We start from the raw sequence: 16,922 nt of genomic DNA, 5'->3' as shown, positions 1-16,922 counted from the left end.
GTGACAGGACCCAAGGGAAAGGCCTGAAGTTGTGTCAGGGGAGGTTTAAGTTGGATATTAGAAAAAGGTTCTTCACTCAGAGGATGGCTGGGCACTGAACAGGCTCCCCAGGGCAGTGGTCACAGCACCAAGCCTGACAGAGTCCAAGAAGCGTTTGGACAATGCTCTCGGCCACACAGTGCTGTCTTTGGGGGGGCTGTCCTGTGTGGGGACAGGAGCAAGGTCTGATAATTCTTAAGGGTCCCTTCCAACCCAGCCTATTCTGTGATTCTGCGCACATAGAATCATAGAATCAACTGGGGTGAAAAAGACCTCTGAGATCATTAAGTCCAACCCTTGGTCCAACTCCAGTCTGTTTACTAGACCATGGCACTCAGTTCCACGTCCAATTTCAGTTTTAAAACCTCCAGAGATGGTAAATCCGGGCCTGGGAAGTGCCTGCCGCCCTCGGGGGCGGACACAGACAGCGGGGCACCTCCTGCGGCCGAGCCCAGTCGTGCCCTCACGGCCCAGGCCGGGCGGGGGCACTCGCGGGGCCGCGCCTGTCCCGCTCCGCCCCGCTGTCCTTCTGTCCCTCCCCGCCGGCCTTCTGTCCCGCCCCGCCGCCCCGCTGTTCCGCCGCCTCTCTCTGCGCCTGCCGGGCCGGGCCGGGCCTGCCCCGGCTGCCCGCGGGGATGGTGCTGCCGCGGGGGGTCTGTGTGGCGGGCCGGGCGCTGCCGCCTGTGGCCGCCCTGGCCCAGGTGCTGCGGCTGGAGCGGATCCGCCGCAACGCGATCCTGTTCCCGCTGCAGCAGCTGGAGCGGTACCTGGCGCCCGGAGCCGACACGGCGCCGTTCCACCTCTTCGAGCCCGAGCTGGCCGCGCTGCAGCGCGCCGAGGAGCTGTTCAGGTCCCGCCAGGGCCACGCCATCGACTACGTGAGCTCGGCCGTCCGCACGGACCATGCGCCGCCGCCGGCCATGCCCGAGGTCAGGGCGAGCGCTGGGGTAGCGCCTTCGCTCCCACCCAGCAGCTCCCTCCCACCCAGAGCACTGCACGCTGTGTGGTGCACTCGCCGCTGCTTTTTGAAAATAGTTAACTCGTAGTTGCTCCCCGCTGTGCAGCCTGGCGTGCCCGTGACACAGGGCGCTGGTCCGCAGGCACTGGCACCACAGGGGGTGGGAATGAGCAGGACTGATGTAGCAAGATGGAGGGGGGGCCCCTGCCCTGACACATCCGGGACAGGTGGGCAGGTGTGGATGTGCCCTCTCTGCCTCCTCATCTGCAGGTGTGCTTCATCGGCAGAAGCAATGTGGGGAAATCATCTTTAATACGGGCCTTGTTTTCACTGGCGCCAGAAGTGGAGGTCAGAGTGTCAAAAACTCCGGTGAGTGATTTTTCTAACTTCCCTCGCTCTTGGTCAGAAGCTGGTGCCAGGCCAGAGGACAGGGTTGAGAAGGGTGGGAGGGAACAACCTCTCTGATAACCTGAAACAGCAGGAGAACGTGCCAGCTGTGTCATGACGTGGTGTTGGCCACCAGTTCATGGCTGGCACTGGCCTTGGTCTAGCACAGGAAGAGGCAGAAAAGAGACCAGGTTAGCTCTTCAGCCAGGGCTGGCACATGTGCCAGACAGCGGAGTTACACGACTTCAGTACATGTGCCATAAAGGTCTTTGAAAAGAAGCTGAGACACACCTGAAGATATTTTTAGTCTGTTTTATGGATAGAGCCATGTGGGATTGCTACAGGGGTAGGAGACTGGGCAGCCTAAAGCAGCAGTAGCATTCTGGGAGGGCAAGGGCATGGAGTAGAGATGTTTTGTGGGGCATCTCCTAGTATGTGGCTTAAAGCAGCCTTTTAAAACCACTGCCTCCCTTCATCTTGCCTAAATCCTCTCCTCAGGGCCACACCAAGAAGATGAATTTCTTCAAAGTCGGGAAGTACTTTACTCTGGTGGATATGCCAGGATACGGCTATCGCGCCCCGCAAGACTTTGTGGAGATGGTGGAGGCCTATCTGCAGGAACGGCACAAGTAAGGGACTTTGCTGTACCTCCACAGCACTGAAAGCCAGACTCCTATATACAGTGTCATGTAATTAGGTGAAAAAATGCAGGGGGGTAGCTGCTTCCAGTGGTAGTATTGGTTAGTTCTGGCATCGTTTCCCTGGGAGCTTCTGCAGTGTCACTCATTCATGCTCAGACAGATCAAAACAGCAGGAAAGATTAAGGTGCTGCTCCATGCTGACCTTCATCTTCCACACATGGCTTTTCTTGGCTCTTTCTATCCTCAGATCCCATGTTACTTGTTCCTACTTATAAATTTGAACGTACCAGAGCACACATGAAATAATGGTGGCAATTACTGTTGCTTGTATTTCTGGCAGCTTGAAGAGAACTTTTCTGTTAGTTGATGGTGTAGTTGGACTCCAGAAAACAGATCACATTGCAGTAGAGATGCTGGAAGAGTTTGGGATTCCTTATGTGGTAGGTAAGCTTTGTTCTTGGGTTGGTTATAAGGTGTAGATAATCTATAAAGGTGTGTACCCTCCACCTGAGATTATGCAGGTTGTTCTAACTAAGCAGGAAGCCCACCCCCTCCTTTACTGTTAATAAAATAAGCCTAAAATGTGTTGAGTGAGGCAGGTGGGATTTAAGGGGGGGGTTTTGCTTTGTTTATTAAATGGATACTTCTAGTGCTCAGCTTGAGGAGCTTGAAAAGGCCTGCTCCTTTTACAGGCTATAAAAGTGTTTTAGTGAACTGTATTAGGTAACTTTTCCCCTTAGGTTTGACCCAGAGCTTTCAGTATGCCTTGCAAGATGGTCCAGGACTCTTAGAGATGTTCTAGGCTAGCAGCAAAATAATTTTATTTTCCTCCTTTAATCCTCCCTTTATGGATCCATGCAGATGGTGTTAACAAAAATTGACCGAGCTGCCCGGGGACTGTTGTTAAAGAATGTACTGGGAATCCAGGAGTTCATAAAGGAGAACACTCAGGGATGCTTTCCTCAGCTGTTCCTGGTCAGGTAAAGCTCCTCTGCACTGCTGCTGTTTCCTTTTGGATTATAAATTCAGTAGGGCAAACTGAGCTGAAATGGCAGCATCTCTCTATGCCCCAAGGGTGGAGGGTGGGCTGCTGATAAGGAAACGTCCCCTTCCTTCCTCCCCTCCTCTGCAAGTGAGTGGAGTTGTGTTTTCAAGGCTGATTCTTTCCCTGAGTCCCAGTGCTGCATACTAGTGGGCTTTGCCATTCTATTTGGAGTTCTGGTGACAGCAGCTGTAATTGTTGGATTAGGGGGCTGAACTGCAGGCACTTACCAAGGTGTACAGTACTGTGGGAAATGTAATTGAACACAGCCAGTGCTGTTTTCTTGTATTACTCCCAAGACACAGCAATATCTGGCACTAAACATCCACACCTCTGTTTTCACAGTTCTGTGGAGTTTTCAGGAGTTCACTTGCTAAGGTGTTTTGTAGCCCATGTCACTGGAAACCTGCCTGCTGTAGAGGCCAGCTGAGAAGACTGACTCCTGTTTGGCTCATCTGGAACAAAAGGTACTTACTGAAACCAGATGTCTGCAATTTTTGTTGTAAATAACTCAAGGTACTAGAAATTATTCTGGTTAAATTGATATTTCTAAAGCTAAGCTTTTTACATATGAAATTCATCCTTTCAGGAAGTTTGCAGTGTGAATGAATCCAGGTTATTACAAAACTGTTTTATAAAACCTACATGATTGTGCAGAGAACCTCCAAAGAGAAGCAAAGTTTTAATATAGCATTTCCTCTCCCTCCATTGAAATGTTCAAAAAGCTGCCACTGCATGCCTAAATTCTGCTATATTTAAGATACTAGAAATAGCCTAGTAATATCATTAATAAAAGAGGCATTCAGTTTAGAACAGAAAAACTATAGTTCTGACATTAAGCCAACTGTACTTGCTCAGTTGAACTGAATGATACACAGAAGTTTGCTTCTCTCAGCTAGAGTTAGGGTTAGGATAGCAGAAGCCAAAAGCTACCACCTGTGCAACCTTCCTCCTCTAAGGCCTTTTAGAGTGGAAATAGCCAACATGTCTGTGAAGGTGTATTTGACTTGTTGTGTGTTTTACTTTGTAACTTCTGTGTTCTGCGTTCAATAGGTGCAGCAAGACAGCGTCTTTTGCTTGCATATGTTGAGTTGTCCCTGTTCAGATGAGGGAAGGGACACATCATCAGTGGTGTTTGCTTTTTGATCACTGTTGGCTTGAAGTAGAGTGGAATTAAAAACTGACATCTAGAGGAACCCTCTTCTGCACACATTATCGTCAGTCAGTGCTGCATCTACCTTCTGTTCTAGATCCAGCATGAAGTTCTGCAGCTGCACCCGGATGAATTGCCAGTTCTGAGACCTGTTGTCCATTGTCTGTGTCTGTTCTACCCTGGCAGCTGAAGCACAGAGTTGATGTATCCCATACTCTAGGGGTACTGTAGCAGCTCGCAGAACTGTCCCACAGCAGCTCTGTCTCGCTAAGAGCACCTTAAACTGCCCAATTACAAGGTACAGAATTGAACTAAAGGAGAGCTGTGAATAGCAGCAATCATGCAGGAGAACTTAGACCAAAGCTATTAAATGCCTGTGTCAAACTGAGACTCAGTCTTTGTCATGTCTTAACATGGCCAAATATGGGTATGTGTATTGGGTTTCTGTGAGCCAATTAGGAATGATAGTAACACCTCTGTGATAACATATTTAAGAAGGGAAGGAAAGTTATAACATAGTTCAAAATGGCAGCAAGGGAAGAGTGGAGTGAGGACATGTGAACAACAATGTAGACACCAAGGTCAGTGCAGAAGAAGGGGGAGGAGGTATTTCTGGTGCCAGAGCTGAGGCCCCTGAAGCCTGTGGTGAAGACCCGTGGTCTGCCCCTGCAGCCCATAGAGGACTGTCAAGGTGCAGAGATCCACCTGCAGCCCGTAGAGGAGCCCACACTAGAGCAGGTGGATGTGCAAAGGAGGCTGTGACCCTGTGGGAGGCCCATGATGAAGCAGGGTGCTGGCAGGGACCTGCAGCCTGTGGAAGGAAGAGCCCACACTGGAGCAGGTTTCCCCTGGAAGGACTTGAGGCCCTGTTGGAGACCCACGCTGGAGCAGCTCATTCGTGAAGGACTGCACCCCACAGAGAAGTGACCCAAGAGACAGCAGTTTTATGAAGAACTATTGCCCATGGGATGGACTCATGCCAGCCAGCTTCATGAAGGACTGTATCCCATGGGAGGGACCCCATGGAGAGCAGGGAAAGGGCTCCTCTCCCTGACACCAACAGAAAACAACAACTGACCATAACCCCCATTCCGTCTCCCTGCACCACTGAGACGGAGGAGATAGAACTTGGGAGGAAGGAAGGAAGGGTGAGGGGAAGGTGTTTTTAAGACTTTTATTTCTCTTGCTCTAATCTCGTCATTAATAAATTTAATTAATAACCCCATTTTGAGTCTGTTTTGCCCATGATGGTGATGAGTAAATGACTTCTCCCAGCTCTTAACTCATGAACCCTTCATTGGCTTTTTTCTCCCCTCTGTCCAGTTTCAGAGGGCAGGGAAAGAGTGACCTTAATGGGTACCTGCTGTCTAGCCAAGGTCAACCCACTACAGTATGTAGTTGTCAAAGTTACTTATATTAGGTGTGTATCCTCATGAAAGGGCAGTTCTTTTCTAAACTACTCTGAGGATGAGGTGACATTTATAGCCCTCTCATTATGCAATTTCTTGTAACTCTCAGACTAGACATGAGGTGCAGTCTGTTTTCAGCACTCAGGTAAAAGTGGGGAATGTGATGAATGCAGTAGAAGGATGTGGCTCTCTACCTTCTGCATTTTCACAGTGATCAAACCTGTAATTCTCTTAATATTTTACCTCTAATCCCAAATTGCTACAGAGCAAACCAGCCCAGGGGATGCATGATCCATCTAGGCAGATGGAACAGCTGAAAATGAACACTTAGGAAGAATTCTTTCTTAGTGTCTTAAAAACAGGATCTTTCAAAAGCATCAGTCTTGTCCTGGCTGTCATTTTCAAGGCCTCAGCTGTAACTGGAGGGCCTCTGAAAATAACCCTGTATGTGTAAAAAAAGTGCAGTTCTGGTTTTAGTCCTTCTTCAGAAGAAAACCCCTTACAGTGCTAGGAAAAAGGGGCAGGCAACTCGGGAAGCAATTAAGGATGTTGTTAAGTCATGCAGAAAGAAAATTAGGTGAAAGCTCAATTAAAAATGAATCTGGCCAATTCTGTAAAGGATAAAAAAAAGTGTTTTTATAAATACAGTAATAGCAAAAGGAGGCTCGAGGAAAACCTCCATTCTTTATTGGACACAGTGAGGGAATACAGTTACCAAAGATGAGGAAAAGGCTGAGGTACTTAACACCTTTTGCCTGAGTCTTCAAAAATAAGACAGGTGATCCTCAGGACTTCTGGCTTCCTGAGCTCGTAGACCGGGACAGGGAGCAGAATAGCCCCCTGTAATCCAGAGGAAGCAGTCAGCGACCCGCTGAGCCACTTAGATGCTCATAAGTCTGGGACCAGATGGGATTCATCCTAGGGGCATGTGGGAGCTGGCAGAAGAGCTCATCGAGCTGCTCTTCATCATTTATCATAAGTCCTGGCTATCTGGAGAGGCCCCAGGTGACTGGAAGTTGGCTATGTGACACTCATCCATAAGAAGAGCCAGAAGGAGGATCCAGGGAACTACAGGCCTGTCAGCCTGACCTTGATGCCCAGCAAGGTTACGGAACAGATCACCCTGAGTGCCATCACATGGCACTACAGGGTGGCAGGGGGATCAGGCCCAGCCAGCATGGATTTAGGAGGGACAGGTCCTGCCTGACCAACCTGATCTCCTATGACCAGGTGACCCACCTGGTGGATGAAGGGAAGGCTGTGGGTGCAGTCCACCTGGACTTCAGCAAAGCCTTTGACACCACCTCCCATAACATACTCCCGGAAAAGCTGCAGCCCACGGCTTGGACAGGGGCACTTCCCACTGGGTTAAGAGCTGGCTGGATGGTCAGGCCCCGAGAGTGCTGGTGAATGGGGTCCCTCCACAGCCCGGCGGTCTCGGCGAGGCGGGGCCGGGAGAAGAGGAAGAGCGATCGGATTCTGTTCCGGTGCAGCCCGGCAGACATGGCCGATGAGGAGGAGGACGTGCCGGTGAGTAGCGGGAGCGGCAGCAGTTCCTGGTGGTCCCCAAGGCGGGAGGGCCTGCAGGTCCCGGTGGTCCCCGTAGCGGGAGGGGCTGCAGTTCCCGGTGGTCCCCGTGGCGGGAGGGGCTGCAGGTCCCTGTGGTCCCCATGGCGGGAGGGGCTGCAGGTCCTGGGAGGGGCAGCAATTCCCGGTGGTCCCCATGGCGGGAGAGGCTGCAGGTCCCGGTGGTCCCCATGGCGGAAGGGGCTGCAGGTCCCGGTGGTCCCCATGGCGGGAGGGGCTGCAGGTCCCGGTGGTCCCCATGGCGGAGCGGCTGCATGTCCCGGTGGTCCCTTCCTAGCCGCTGTCCGGGGTGCAGCAAGAGCGGACCGGGGCCCGGCGGGAGCTGACCGTGGCCTGTCCCGTCTGTGCCCGTGTAGTTCGAGGAGGACGCGGAGGACGCCGGCGGGGGCCTGGACGGCGGGCAGGGCAGGAGGAAGAGGCTGTTCTCCAAAGAGCGTGAGTCGGGCCGGGCCGGAGAGCCCAGCACAGCCCTGGCGGGTCACTCAGCTGAAGCTCTGAGTTCCTAAACTCACTTTTCGGTAGCAAAGCAGCGGCTTTCATTCTGTGCCCTGGCTGCAAGTGCAGAAAGCTGTCATGCAGATCCCAAAAAAATACTGCTAGTGCATCCTCTGAACCGAGCTGTGCACAGTCAGTGTGCAGCACTCCGCAGGCCAAATGAATATTTAAAGAGCTTGTCATCAGATATGCTTTTATGTATCTGTTGGCTTTGTTTATTTTCTGTGTTTGCTCAAGAATTGTCCTGCCTGACAGACAAGAGTGCCATCCTGGTGCAGGGGTGTGCAGGCTGGCAAGCTCTAACTAGACGTGTACTGCTGACACAGCACTGAATGGATGGAAGGAGCCTCACACTGAGTTTTTTTTGTGCAGTAAGATGCATGATGTATGGATTTGGGGATGACCAGAACCCCTACACAGAATCGGTGGACATTCTTGAGGATCTGGTAATAGAATTTATCACAGAAATGGTAAGTCAGCTCTAGAGAGCATTGTCAAAACATCCTCACGAAGGCTTTAGTCTTCTGAATATGTATGTATGGCCACACTTTGCAAACAAAGATTTGGGAAGGGCTCTCCCCACGTGGGTGTGCCCTTCCAGCCTGTGCAGTGGATGTTTTAGGTGAGGCTCAGCGTGCGCAGAACTGGCCCCACCGTTTCAGTCCTGAGGTCCATTTGCCACGGCCAAACGAGCTTGGACAGTGACAGGGAAGTCCTCGGGACTGTCACAGCACCCAGTACTAACCGGGGCTGACCCTGCTGAGCATCCGAGATTTGACAGGATCGGATGGCAGGGAGGCATTGAACTGTCAGGGATCGGTCCCACTGAGACTTGAACTCAGGACCTTGGGATTCAGAGTCCAGAGTGCTCTCCTTTACACCATGGGACCACCCTTCTGAATAATACCTCTGACTTAAATACTGCATTATCTCGGGCCCCATACTCATGGTGTTACTAGGAGAAAGCTAATCTTGGTTTTTGCTTTTCCAAAATTAAGGTAAAATTCGTACATGTTGCTCCATGTGGATTTAAAACATTGTCTGAAATCCGGAAGTAGCAGTTAGATTAGTATTGTAGAGGGGAAATATACATCTGACTTTAGGCTTCATTGTGGCATCACTGCAAGTGCAGCTGACAGAAGATAAGGCTCAGCTTCCAAAATCAATTGACTTTTTGTGTTCGCCCACTGTCTTTATATGGATAGGAATGTCACCCTATGCTACAAAAAGAAACACCTTCCAGGCCCTGAAGCCATTATTCTTACAGATATTTGGATACTATTCTATAAAGTATGCAAGCATTCCCCTTTCTTTTGATAGGTTGGCCTTGCCTTTCCTTATCAAAATGCCGTACTCTGTCCTCACATTTCTACCAAGTTGTGCCTGACATTCAGGCATTTTGCAGGCTAGGCATCCTACATGTAATCTGGCTTTAGTTTTGATACTATTTTGGGATGTATATATACTGGTACATGGTGGGTGTAAGTAACTGGCAGCTGGGGACAGCAGAGCAGCAATAAGTCCATGATTTACTGGGAAGTTTCCATGTCACTAAGATGATGGAGCCCAGATCCTGCAATTGCTTACTTTAACATTACAGGAAATAAAGTGGAACTGAGAGTTTTAAAAAGGGGCAAAGGAAGACTGTTGACTCTCCTTTTTTCACTCTGCCAGACACACAAGGCCATGTCGATTGGGCGGCAGGGTCGCGTGCAGGTCGAGGACATTGTCTTCCTAATTCGCAAGGACCCCCGGAAGTTTGCCAGAGTTAAAGACCTCCTTACTATGAATGAAGAACTGAAACGAGCCAGAAAGGCCTTCGATGAAGCCAACTACGGATCCTGATTTGTGCATAAGCTGCACTGGAGCTTTACTGGGGCTGCCCAAGTAATGGCAGTTGCCCAGTAAGAAGGAAGATCATGTGTGTTATTTGGAGGTGTTATTTAGGACAGATGGTCATTGCTGGGATGTTTGCCAACTCTCTCAGCCTTTTCTGAGAAATACTCAAGCAGATGAAATGTTATCTGATTGTATGTGGTATACTTAGGTATTTTTATACTGTTGTATGAAATGAGAGATCTCAAAATTCCTGTAATAGCAGGAAGTCTGCTTGAAATAGGCCTGTGTTGTATCAGGTGGCTAGAGGGCTCATGATCCATGATTCTCTACAATTACCTCAGTTACGACTGGGTATTCCTGTGACAGGAAACCCAGAAAATGGATCTTAGTCATCTGGACAGACTTCAAGCCCAAATTACTACAGAAATTCTGCTCTTTGCTCTGTATGTGCTGTTTGAATAAAACCTTTCAAGTTTGTTCCCACTGCTCACAACTAAAGATAAATTAAGCTCAGTTCACACAAGGTGCACAATACAGGGGTTTTAGCACTTACTGGGCCTTAGGAGGGGTTTTTTAATCTCTCTGCTGGTGGGCAGAGTTCTTTTATTTTTTTTCCACGCTTAAGCCTGAGAAATTGAACTTAGCCCATTCCACTTACTTGCACTTACAGCCTTTCCTTACCCCTATTAAGCAAGTGCTCTATATGAAAGCAGATTTCCTGTTCTTCATTCTGAGAATTTTCTTCCTTAGTATTTCCTGGTGATCCTGACTGTAGCAATTAGTTACAGGCAAGAGCCTGGCAAAAGCCACTAAACCCAGTGCTTGTTCTAACACTATGGAGCACCTGTGCCTTATGCTGACAAGCAGGCAGAAACTGCTCTTAGATTAAAAAGATCTGGGGACAGTAACAAACACGTTCATCAGTCAATTTACTGTTGCAGGCCACAGCTCTGCTTTCCCCTATTTCTGGAACAGCAGTAGGTTCAGCTACCTCCTCATTTCAGGACAAAAGTACCAAATGCTGAAACAGCAATGCTACTGCATGTCAAAGCTGCCCCCTACACAAGCAGCACAGAAAGAAGGGTGTAAGACTTGGAAAAGTGTCTGCAAGTCTTTTGTCCTAAGCAGCAGTAAGTGATCAGCTGCAGCTTTCTGCCATGGATGGTAACTAACTGCACTGTGGATTTGAGAGCAGCACTTAACATGTGGTCAAGCAATAGAGAAGGGACACTGAGTAAGGGTAACAGTCACTGCTCCTGCACAAGGCCAGGTAAAAGGATGAAGACTATTTATCTGTTTGGAACACCCTTAAAAAAATTTAAAAACACATTAAAAAAAGCTGGTATACAAAAACATAATAAAATTGTTGCTACTTTCTTAGCAGAGTTCAGGATGTGGGTTACTGAGACACCATTAGAGTTCAGAGGGTTTTACTTTAATAAAAAAAAATAAAATAATTGGAATGAGTTGACCCCTTTTCTCCATCAAGTCCAGGGTCAGACACCTATTGCTGCAAAAATAGAATCAATATCTGTGTTCTCAGTAGATTCTTTCCACACAGGGCCAGGGCTTCCTTGAAGCAGCAGCTGCTTAGGGGTCCCTGCTGTGCTTAGTCTGACATGGGCTGCATCAGAACGTTCTTCCTCACTTGGAGGTGCATCCTGGTAAGCTGGGATGATGAGTGATGCACTTGTCTCACAGAGCCCAGAAAGCTCAGAAGGCTTTTGCTGAACAGTCTTCAGAGCTTTCTTCAAGCATGTAGACGATTTGATCCTCCTTGGACAGAGCCGTGCCCAGAGGTACTGCTTTGGCCACTGTGTGCGTTGGGACCCGTACAGGAGATATTTACGGACAGATGCTTGGACACAGCGCAGCTTTTTCTTCAAGCTTAAGGGGAGGAAGGTGCAAAAAACATAACTTTATCAGCCACTGAAGAGTTACTTCATTTGGAGTTTGGAGAGATTTGGTTACTAGCCTTTATCATTTTCCTCGTCATACCAAGGAAATAGAACAGCACCTTGTGCAATAGTAGACAGGGCAATCTGAAGAAAGACAACCCTTGCAGGATACAAACATTACCATTAAACATGCAGATGATTTAAGTTGCATTTTCATTCTCACTCTTGGTGTGTTTTTTAGCCTCTTAAATCCTTTCACAAGTTACTGAAGCTAAACAGAATGCTCACATCAGTGTCCAGTAACCTGAACTACTGATCCTGAGTTTTAAAAGAATGTCTCAGACCATGGTGCTTCACTATACTATAGCAAAATACATAATATTAAAATGCAAAGTGTTAAATCCAGAAATCTCACACCCATGCAACACTACCTGCATCCCTGAGCCTCCACATGGTGCAGTCGGTTGCTTTTCAACAACTTGTTACGCAGAAAATAAGCTGCTGTTTTGAATTTGTTGTTTTTGCACCACAGAATGGCTTTTTTGAGTGCCTCTGACAGCTCCCCAAACGATGCAGCTGCTTGAACCATGTGTACAAGAGATCCAGCATGCTGTGATTTTGCTATACGAGAAGAAGGTGGTGCCAACTTTGCTTTAAAAGGTGTGGTTGCAATGTTTATCCCCTGAAACAGTAAGAGAAATAGTTAGTCTTTTAAAAAAGATTGTGTGCCTGATCATTTCTCCTGGAGGGGAACAGAGTACTGATGGTTTTGTAAGAACATTCCTTATTTCCCAGCAACAAAGGGGAAGAGCACTCTTGTTTTGTGGAATACAAAAAGAAGAAGCAGATAATTAGAGTTTTATTTCTGTCGACTTCAGTTCACTTGACAAACCAACAAATGCTCAAATTCCTGAGCAGAAATGAGTAGTAATTTTTTGGAGAAGCTTCCACACTAACTTGGGTTATGAAACAAGCAAAAATAAGGCAGGGGAAGGGGGCATTTTCAATCAGGGATATTGTGTTTTAAGTGTTAGGGTCTTATAATTGGAAAAATATAATGTGTAAAATGACACTGTACAAACCTCTTGTGTTGGATGTCTGGATGGCTTAAGCAAGTTCTTCACATCAAACTCCAGGTGCTTCCCTACAGAGAGAGAGGAGAGTTCCCATCACAAGCTGAGATAGTTTTATGTCTTTGCACAGAGCTGCTGCAGTGCTTTGCCATGCTGAGCTCTCAGCAGGCTCACCCCTGTACTCAGCATTTCCAGGTAACTCAAGCCTACACTCATCTTGCATTGCAGCTGGCAAGGGATGAAGGGGATGCAGAGATTTAGAGATGGCTGCAAAAGAGAACTTAATGGGTAAAAGCTTCACAAACACCCGGATGCCTGCAGTCACTGGCCATAGCCCTGACTAGAGGAAGACTCAGGCACAGTCAAGAACCAGCAAGCACAGGATACTTGTATCCTCTACTTACAGCCTTACCTACTCTTGTATGGACTGCAGATAGTGTTCTTAGCTTCTCACTATCCTTATCTTTGCAGAAGCAGGAAAATATAATTAACTATTTTTGGGACCTGTATACTGCATTCATTACCTGCTTCTCTCCAGGCTGTATCCTGTTTAAAATAAACCTTCCAAAAAAATCTTAATACTGACATTAGCCACAGCTTTATAATGGCAAGGGTGCATGCAGCAATCTCTTCTCCCAAGGACAGAACAGGGGAGTTTGTAGTAGAATCACACTCTGTGGGTAGTAGAAATGCTTAGCTCTGTTGGACAGAAGTTGGGGTCAGTCTCTGAGATGTAAGAAACCATCTGCACTGTGGCACAAGGCTTTACCTCTACTGGCTCTGGGCACCAGAACTGTCTCTCCGATGTCCATGGGGCAAGGGATGTTATGGTTTGTCATGGCACTTGTAGATGTCACAAAATTTCTCTGCTTCCCAACGTCTGGTACTGCTGGCATTGTTGGAAAGAGCTTCTTCAGCCAGCTGGCAGATTTTTTTGTTGTAAGCATTTTAGCCTTTTGCTTCTTCAGCTCAGAAGATAGGTTAACTCCAAGGAAGTTATTGATATCAGAAGGGAAGGTAAATCCCTTGATATAAGGCATCTGTTGGGTCTCAGACACCAGATGGAGTGTTGTTGACAAGACATCATACAAGGACATGAGGGTCTGCAATACACACCTGTACTGAATCCTGAAGAGAGAAGACAAAAAGGTATGGAGTCTCCTCTAGCAAAACATTATGCTCGCTGAACAACTACCTCCAGCTCAAGCAGAAGAGATTCCACGCTGCCCTTTCTCTACTTCCCCTCAGTGCAAGCTTACCTTTTTTACACTCAATCACCCCACTTTCCTTAAGTCTGAGCTTTAAGGAACAGTTCAAGATCAGAAAGTAGAAGTGACTTGACTAGTACATTCCAGATCAGGAGCCCTGCATCCCTGGAGTTTTGCCAAGTGCTACACCTGTGACTCACCAGGTTCTTGGGTCACATCCGAATCAGTTGCCATAAAGTCTTCCCCAAAAGTGCCCTGACCCAACTCAAGCTAAAGCCATACAACTGCCTGCTCTATGTTTCCTGCAGAGAGAGACTTCTTGTGCCAAAGAATGTTTTACTGAGTTCTTCTACACAATGATGTTACTCCTTCAGCTACAGACACCAGTTATTTTCCCATATTGAGAGAGACCAGAACACATTTTTTCCTGGAAAACTCAGCAGTGTTACAGAACATGTTTATCCCAGCCCCGTTTCAGCATGAGGCAGGACTCACTGCTTGTGGCATGGACTACCAAGTGCCAGTGTTTGTGTCAGGCTGGCACGAAGACTGTGATTTCATTAGTGCTACATAAGTTTGCTATGATCCAAGAACAAAGCCTTCCATAACAGCATGTAAGAAGTCTCTCTCCACTTGTACAAGTCTTCAGGTGCTACAATCAAGTCCAAAAGAATGGAGGGATGCCCTCTCCTCCTCCTCCCAATTGAATAAAGCTCACTTAGCAGCAAGGCCTAATTACCTGAAATACCTTCTCCCTGAAAGGCACATCAAAAAGACAGACAACAAACAAGACAGACTTTTGAACACACAAACCATAGCCGGCTCAACAGCCCCAAAGCCACAGTGTTCAGAAGTATGAATTCCTTTGAGCAGAGATGTTTAATGGACAAGCTGAAGATTACAGCAGTTAAGGATAAAACAATAAACAGCATGTAATGGAATTTGCTGAACACACCAACTAGAGGCAATTTGCAAGGCGATATCCTGGAATAATTTGGGAGATGAGTATCCCAACTTTGAATTGCTCAAGGCTGGAACAGCAGCCAGCCAAGAGCCTGAGGTTCTTACATAATAACTTTAAAATAAGGTGTTTGGCTATCAAAGAAACTTCAAGTTGCACATATGAATTGCACAGTTGAGCCCATCAGCAATACAGGGCCTACAGCAGACCTAGTTTTGGTGTCATGAGTTGCTACTGTAAGAATACTTTTGTGGTGAAAAAAGGATACAGAAAAGTTTTACTGCAACAGTCCAGCAGACGCAGCATGAGCTTGCAGCCTCCCAGTACTTTCAGAGCCACTGTTTCCAGCATAGGCTGGCTGGGAACCAAGCACTCTGCATGGACTTCAGATGTATCTTTCCTGTGTTGATACAAGGATGAGGGTTTGTTATGATCTGCCCTCTCCCTCCTTTAACTCTGCAGACTGAGTTAATGGATAGTATAAGATATGGGATCATGACACTTACTTGGGAATCAGTTCTACCACAGTTCCAAGGCAGCCCACCAAATTCATCTTCCATAGGCGCTTCAAACATTGTTCTACCTAGAAGAAAAGAAAACTCTTTTGACTGGTATTGGGAGAGACTGAGAATGCCTTGGTCTAAGAACTGTCACTATATTAAATGACACCTTCTCCTATCATTTTAACAGCCCAGGTGCTGAAATGTTGGATGTTTCTATATCCACACTATGATGAAAAACGTCCCTTCAACGCTGTACTATAAATATGGAATTGAGTGAAGAACTGGAGTAGGTCATGGTTAATTGGTGCTGCATGGTTTCTCCAGCTGTATATAATGACCTTTGGTATTGGCTGTCAGGAATGAAAACACATAAACAAATCAAGAAGGTGAGCACCATTCCAGTTCTATTTCAAAACAATTATTTGAAAAAACTCACAATCCCTTTCTTGGAAAACTGGTAAGGAATTTACTCTTCATGCTAATAGAGAAAGTACCTAATTATTATTAGGATTATTCTTTCCCTCTCCCATTATTACAATTAATTGAATATATGGGTAATACAGGGACTTTGTCCTCAAAGGTATGTATCTGTACTTCAGGTCTCAGTGTGAGTGTCGGACACCCCATACTGGTAGAAAAGTGGAAATTGCACTGGCTGCACAGAGCCCAGCAAACCCACTGAGCTGAAGAATGAGGAGATAAAAACGCCCTCGCTCCCAAACACTTTCTGCCCGATGCTCCCGGCGCCAAGCACTACTCCAAAGGCCTTTCAGGGACCTGTGACCGGGGGCCGAGAGTATCGAGCTGCGGGGTCCCTGCCGCCCAGGCGGGGCGGCTGCTCACCTGCTTCAGGGCGATGTAGGGCCGGTGCCGGAGCAGCCTGCTGTGGTACACGTGGAGCACGGCGCGCAGGACGCGTCCCTCGGCGGCCAGGCCCGGCCCCGACAGCTGCCTCCCGGCCGTGTCGCAGTGCCGCCGCAGCGCCGACAGCCGTGCCACTGCGGGGGCAACCGGGCACGGCCTCAGCGCCCACCGCCGCCCCGGCCCCCGCCGCCCGCCCGCCCGCTGCAGACACCCCCCAGCAGACACCCCCCAGCCCCTCTCGGCACCGCGTCGGGACCTGCGGGATGTGCGGCCGCCAGCGCCACCGTGGCGTTGCTCGTGGGCCAGGGCACGTCCAGCCGGTTCCACGGCGCGTCCCCCCGGTCCCACGGCACGTCCGGCCCGGCCCACGCCGCCCTGCGCGCCGCCATGTTCCCGCTGCACAGGCCGGAAGTGGGGAGAGGCTTGGGCCGGACCAAGTCCCGCCGCGGGGGGAGGCAGAGGCACTGCGTTCCCAAATGTCATGAGCAAGAAGAGGATTGAATGCAAATTATGAGTGTTGGTCACACTTCCCAAATCTCGGAATTGTTCTATGTCAGCCTCAGAAGCTGGAGCTACCGGGAGCCCGCGCGGCAGCTGCGGAGCTGCTCCGTGCCCCTCACGGGCCCTACAGCAGTGCCCGTCCGTGTCACAAATACACAGACACACAGATACAGACACACACCTTAAAGTGCAAATAAAGCCGGGAAATCGGCTTCACACGGATAGCAATCCTTATCCGGACGAGAGGATGTAGTCTGAGCTGTTCCAGGGGAGGTTTACGTTGGAGATAATGAAGTTTCTTCCCAAAAAGGGTGATCAGATCATAGAATCAACTGGGTTGGAAGAGATCTCTGAGATCATCAAG

General features: G+C 48.4%; 3 protein-coding genes across 5 annotated transcripts; 2 read left to right on the top strand and 1 right to left on the bottom strand.

Annotated features, from left to right (window-relative positions):
* Positions 1-590: 590 nt before the first annotated feature.
* Positions 591-5,445, top strand: GTPBP8 (GTP binding protein 8). Of its 2 annotated transcripts, none has more exons than XM_071572280.1 (7): positions 591-968; positions 1,268-1,366; positions 1,883-2,013; positions 2,366-2,465; positions 2,887-3,005; positions 3,413-3,534; positions 4,318-5,445. In XM_071572280.1, exons 1-6 carry the CDS (start codon positions 675-677, stop codon positions 3,495-3,497), a joined length of 828 nt encoding a protein of 275 aa, XP_071428381.1. In that variant the 5' UTR covers positions 591-674; the 3' UTR covers positions 3,498-3,534; positions 4,318-5,445. The 2 variants fall into 2 exon arrangements, with proteins under 2 accessions (XP_071428381.1, XP_071428371.1); XM_071572270.1 differs by having other exon boundaries at positions 4,121-5,445.
* A 1,603-nt stretch (positions 5,446-7,048) lies between these two features.
* Positions 7,049-10,036, top strand: TAF13 (TATA-box binding protein associated factor 13). Its single transcript, XM_071560781.1, has 4 exons — positions 7,049-7,159; positions 7,573-7,651; positions 8,084-8,181; positions 9,386-10,036. Exons 1-4 carry the CDS (start codon positions 7,133-7,135, stop codon positions 9,554-9,556), a joined length of 375 nt encoding a protein of 124 aa, XP_071416882.1. The 5' UTR covers positions 7,049-7,132; the 3' UTR covers positions 9,557-10,036.
* Positions 10,037-10,070: 34 nt separating this feature from the next.
* NEPRO (nucleolus and neural progenitor protein) lies at positions 10,071-16,455 on the bottom strand. Of its 2 annotated transcripts, XM_071560760.1 has the most exons (9): positions 16,314-16,455; positions 16,037-16,191; positions 15,197-15,273; positions 14,959-15,090; positions 14,543-14,620; positions 13,291-13,649; positions 12,531-12,592; positions 11,880-12,130; positions 10,072-11,437 (listed from the first exon to the last, which is right to left on the bottom strand). In XM_071560760.1, the coding sequence occupies exons 1-9, from the start codon at positions 16,444-16,446 to the stop codon at positions 11,047-11,049; spliced, it is 1,638 nt and encodes a 545-aa protein (XP_071416861.1). In that variant the 5' UTR covers positions 16,447-16,455; the 3' UTR covers positions 10,072-11,046. The 2 variants fall into 2 exon arrangements, with proteins under 2 accessions (XP_071416871.1, XP_071416861.1); XM_071560770.1 differs by lacking the exons at positions 14,543-14,620; positions 14,959-15,090 and having other exon boundaries at positions 10,071-11,437.
* Between the last annotated feature and the right edge of the window lie 467 nt (positions 16,456-16,922).

The sequence above is a fragment of the Pithys albifrons genome, chromosome 1 (genome assembly GCF_047495875.1).
Source record: "Pithys albifrons albifrons isolate INPA30051 chromosome 1, PitAlb_v1, whole genome shotgun sequence".
NCBI lineage: Eukaryota > Metazoa > Chordata > Aves > Passeriformes > Thamnophilidae > Pithys > Pithys albifrons.
The sequence above is the reverse complement of the archived record's forward strand: the minus strand, read 5'-3'. Positions and strand labels throughout refer to the sequence as shown.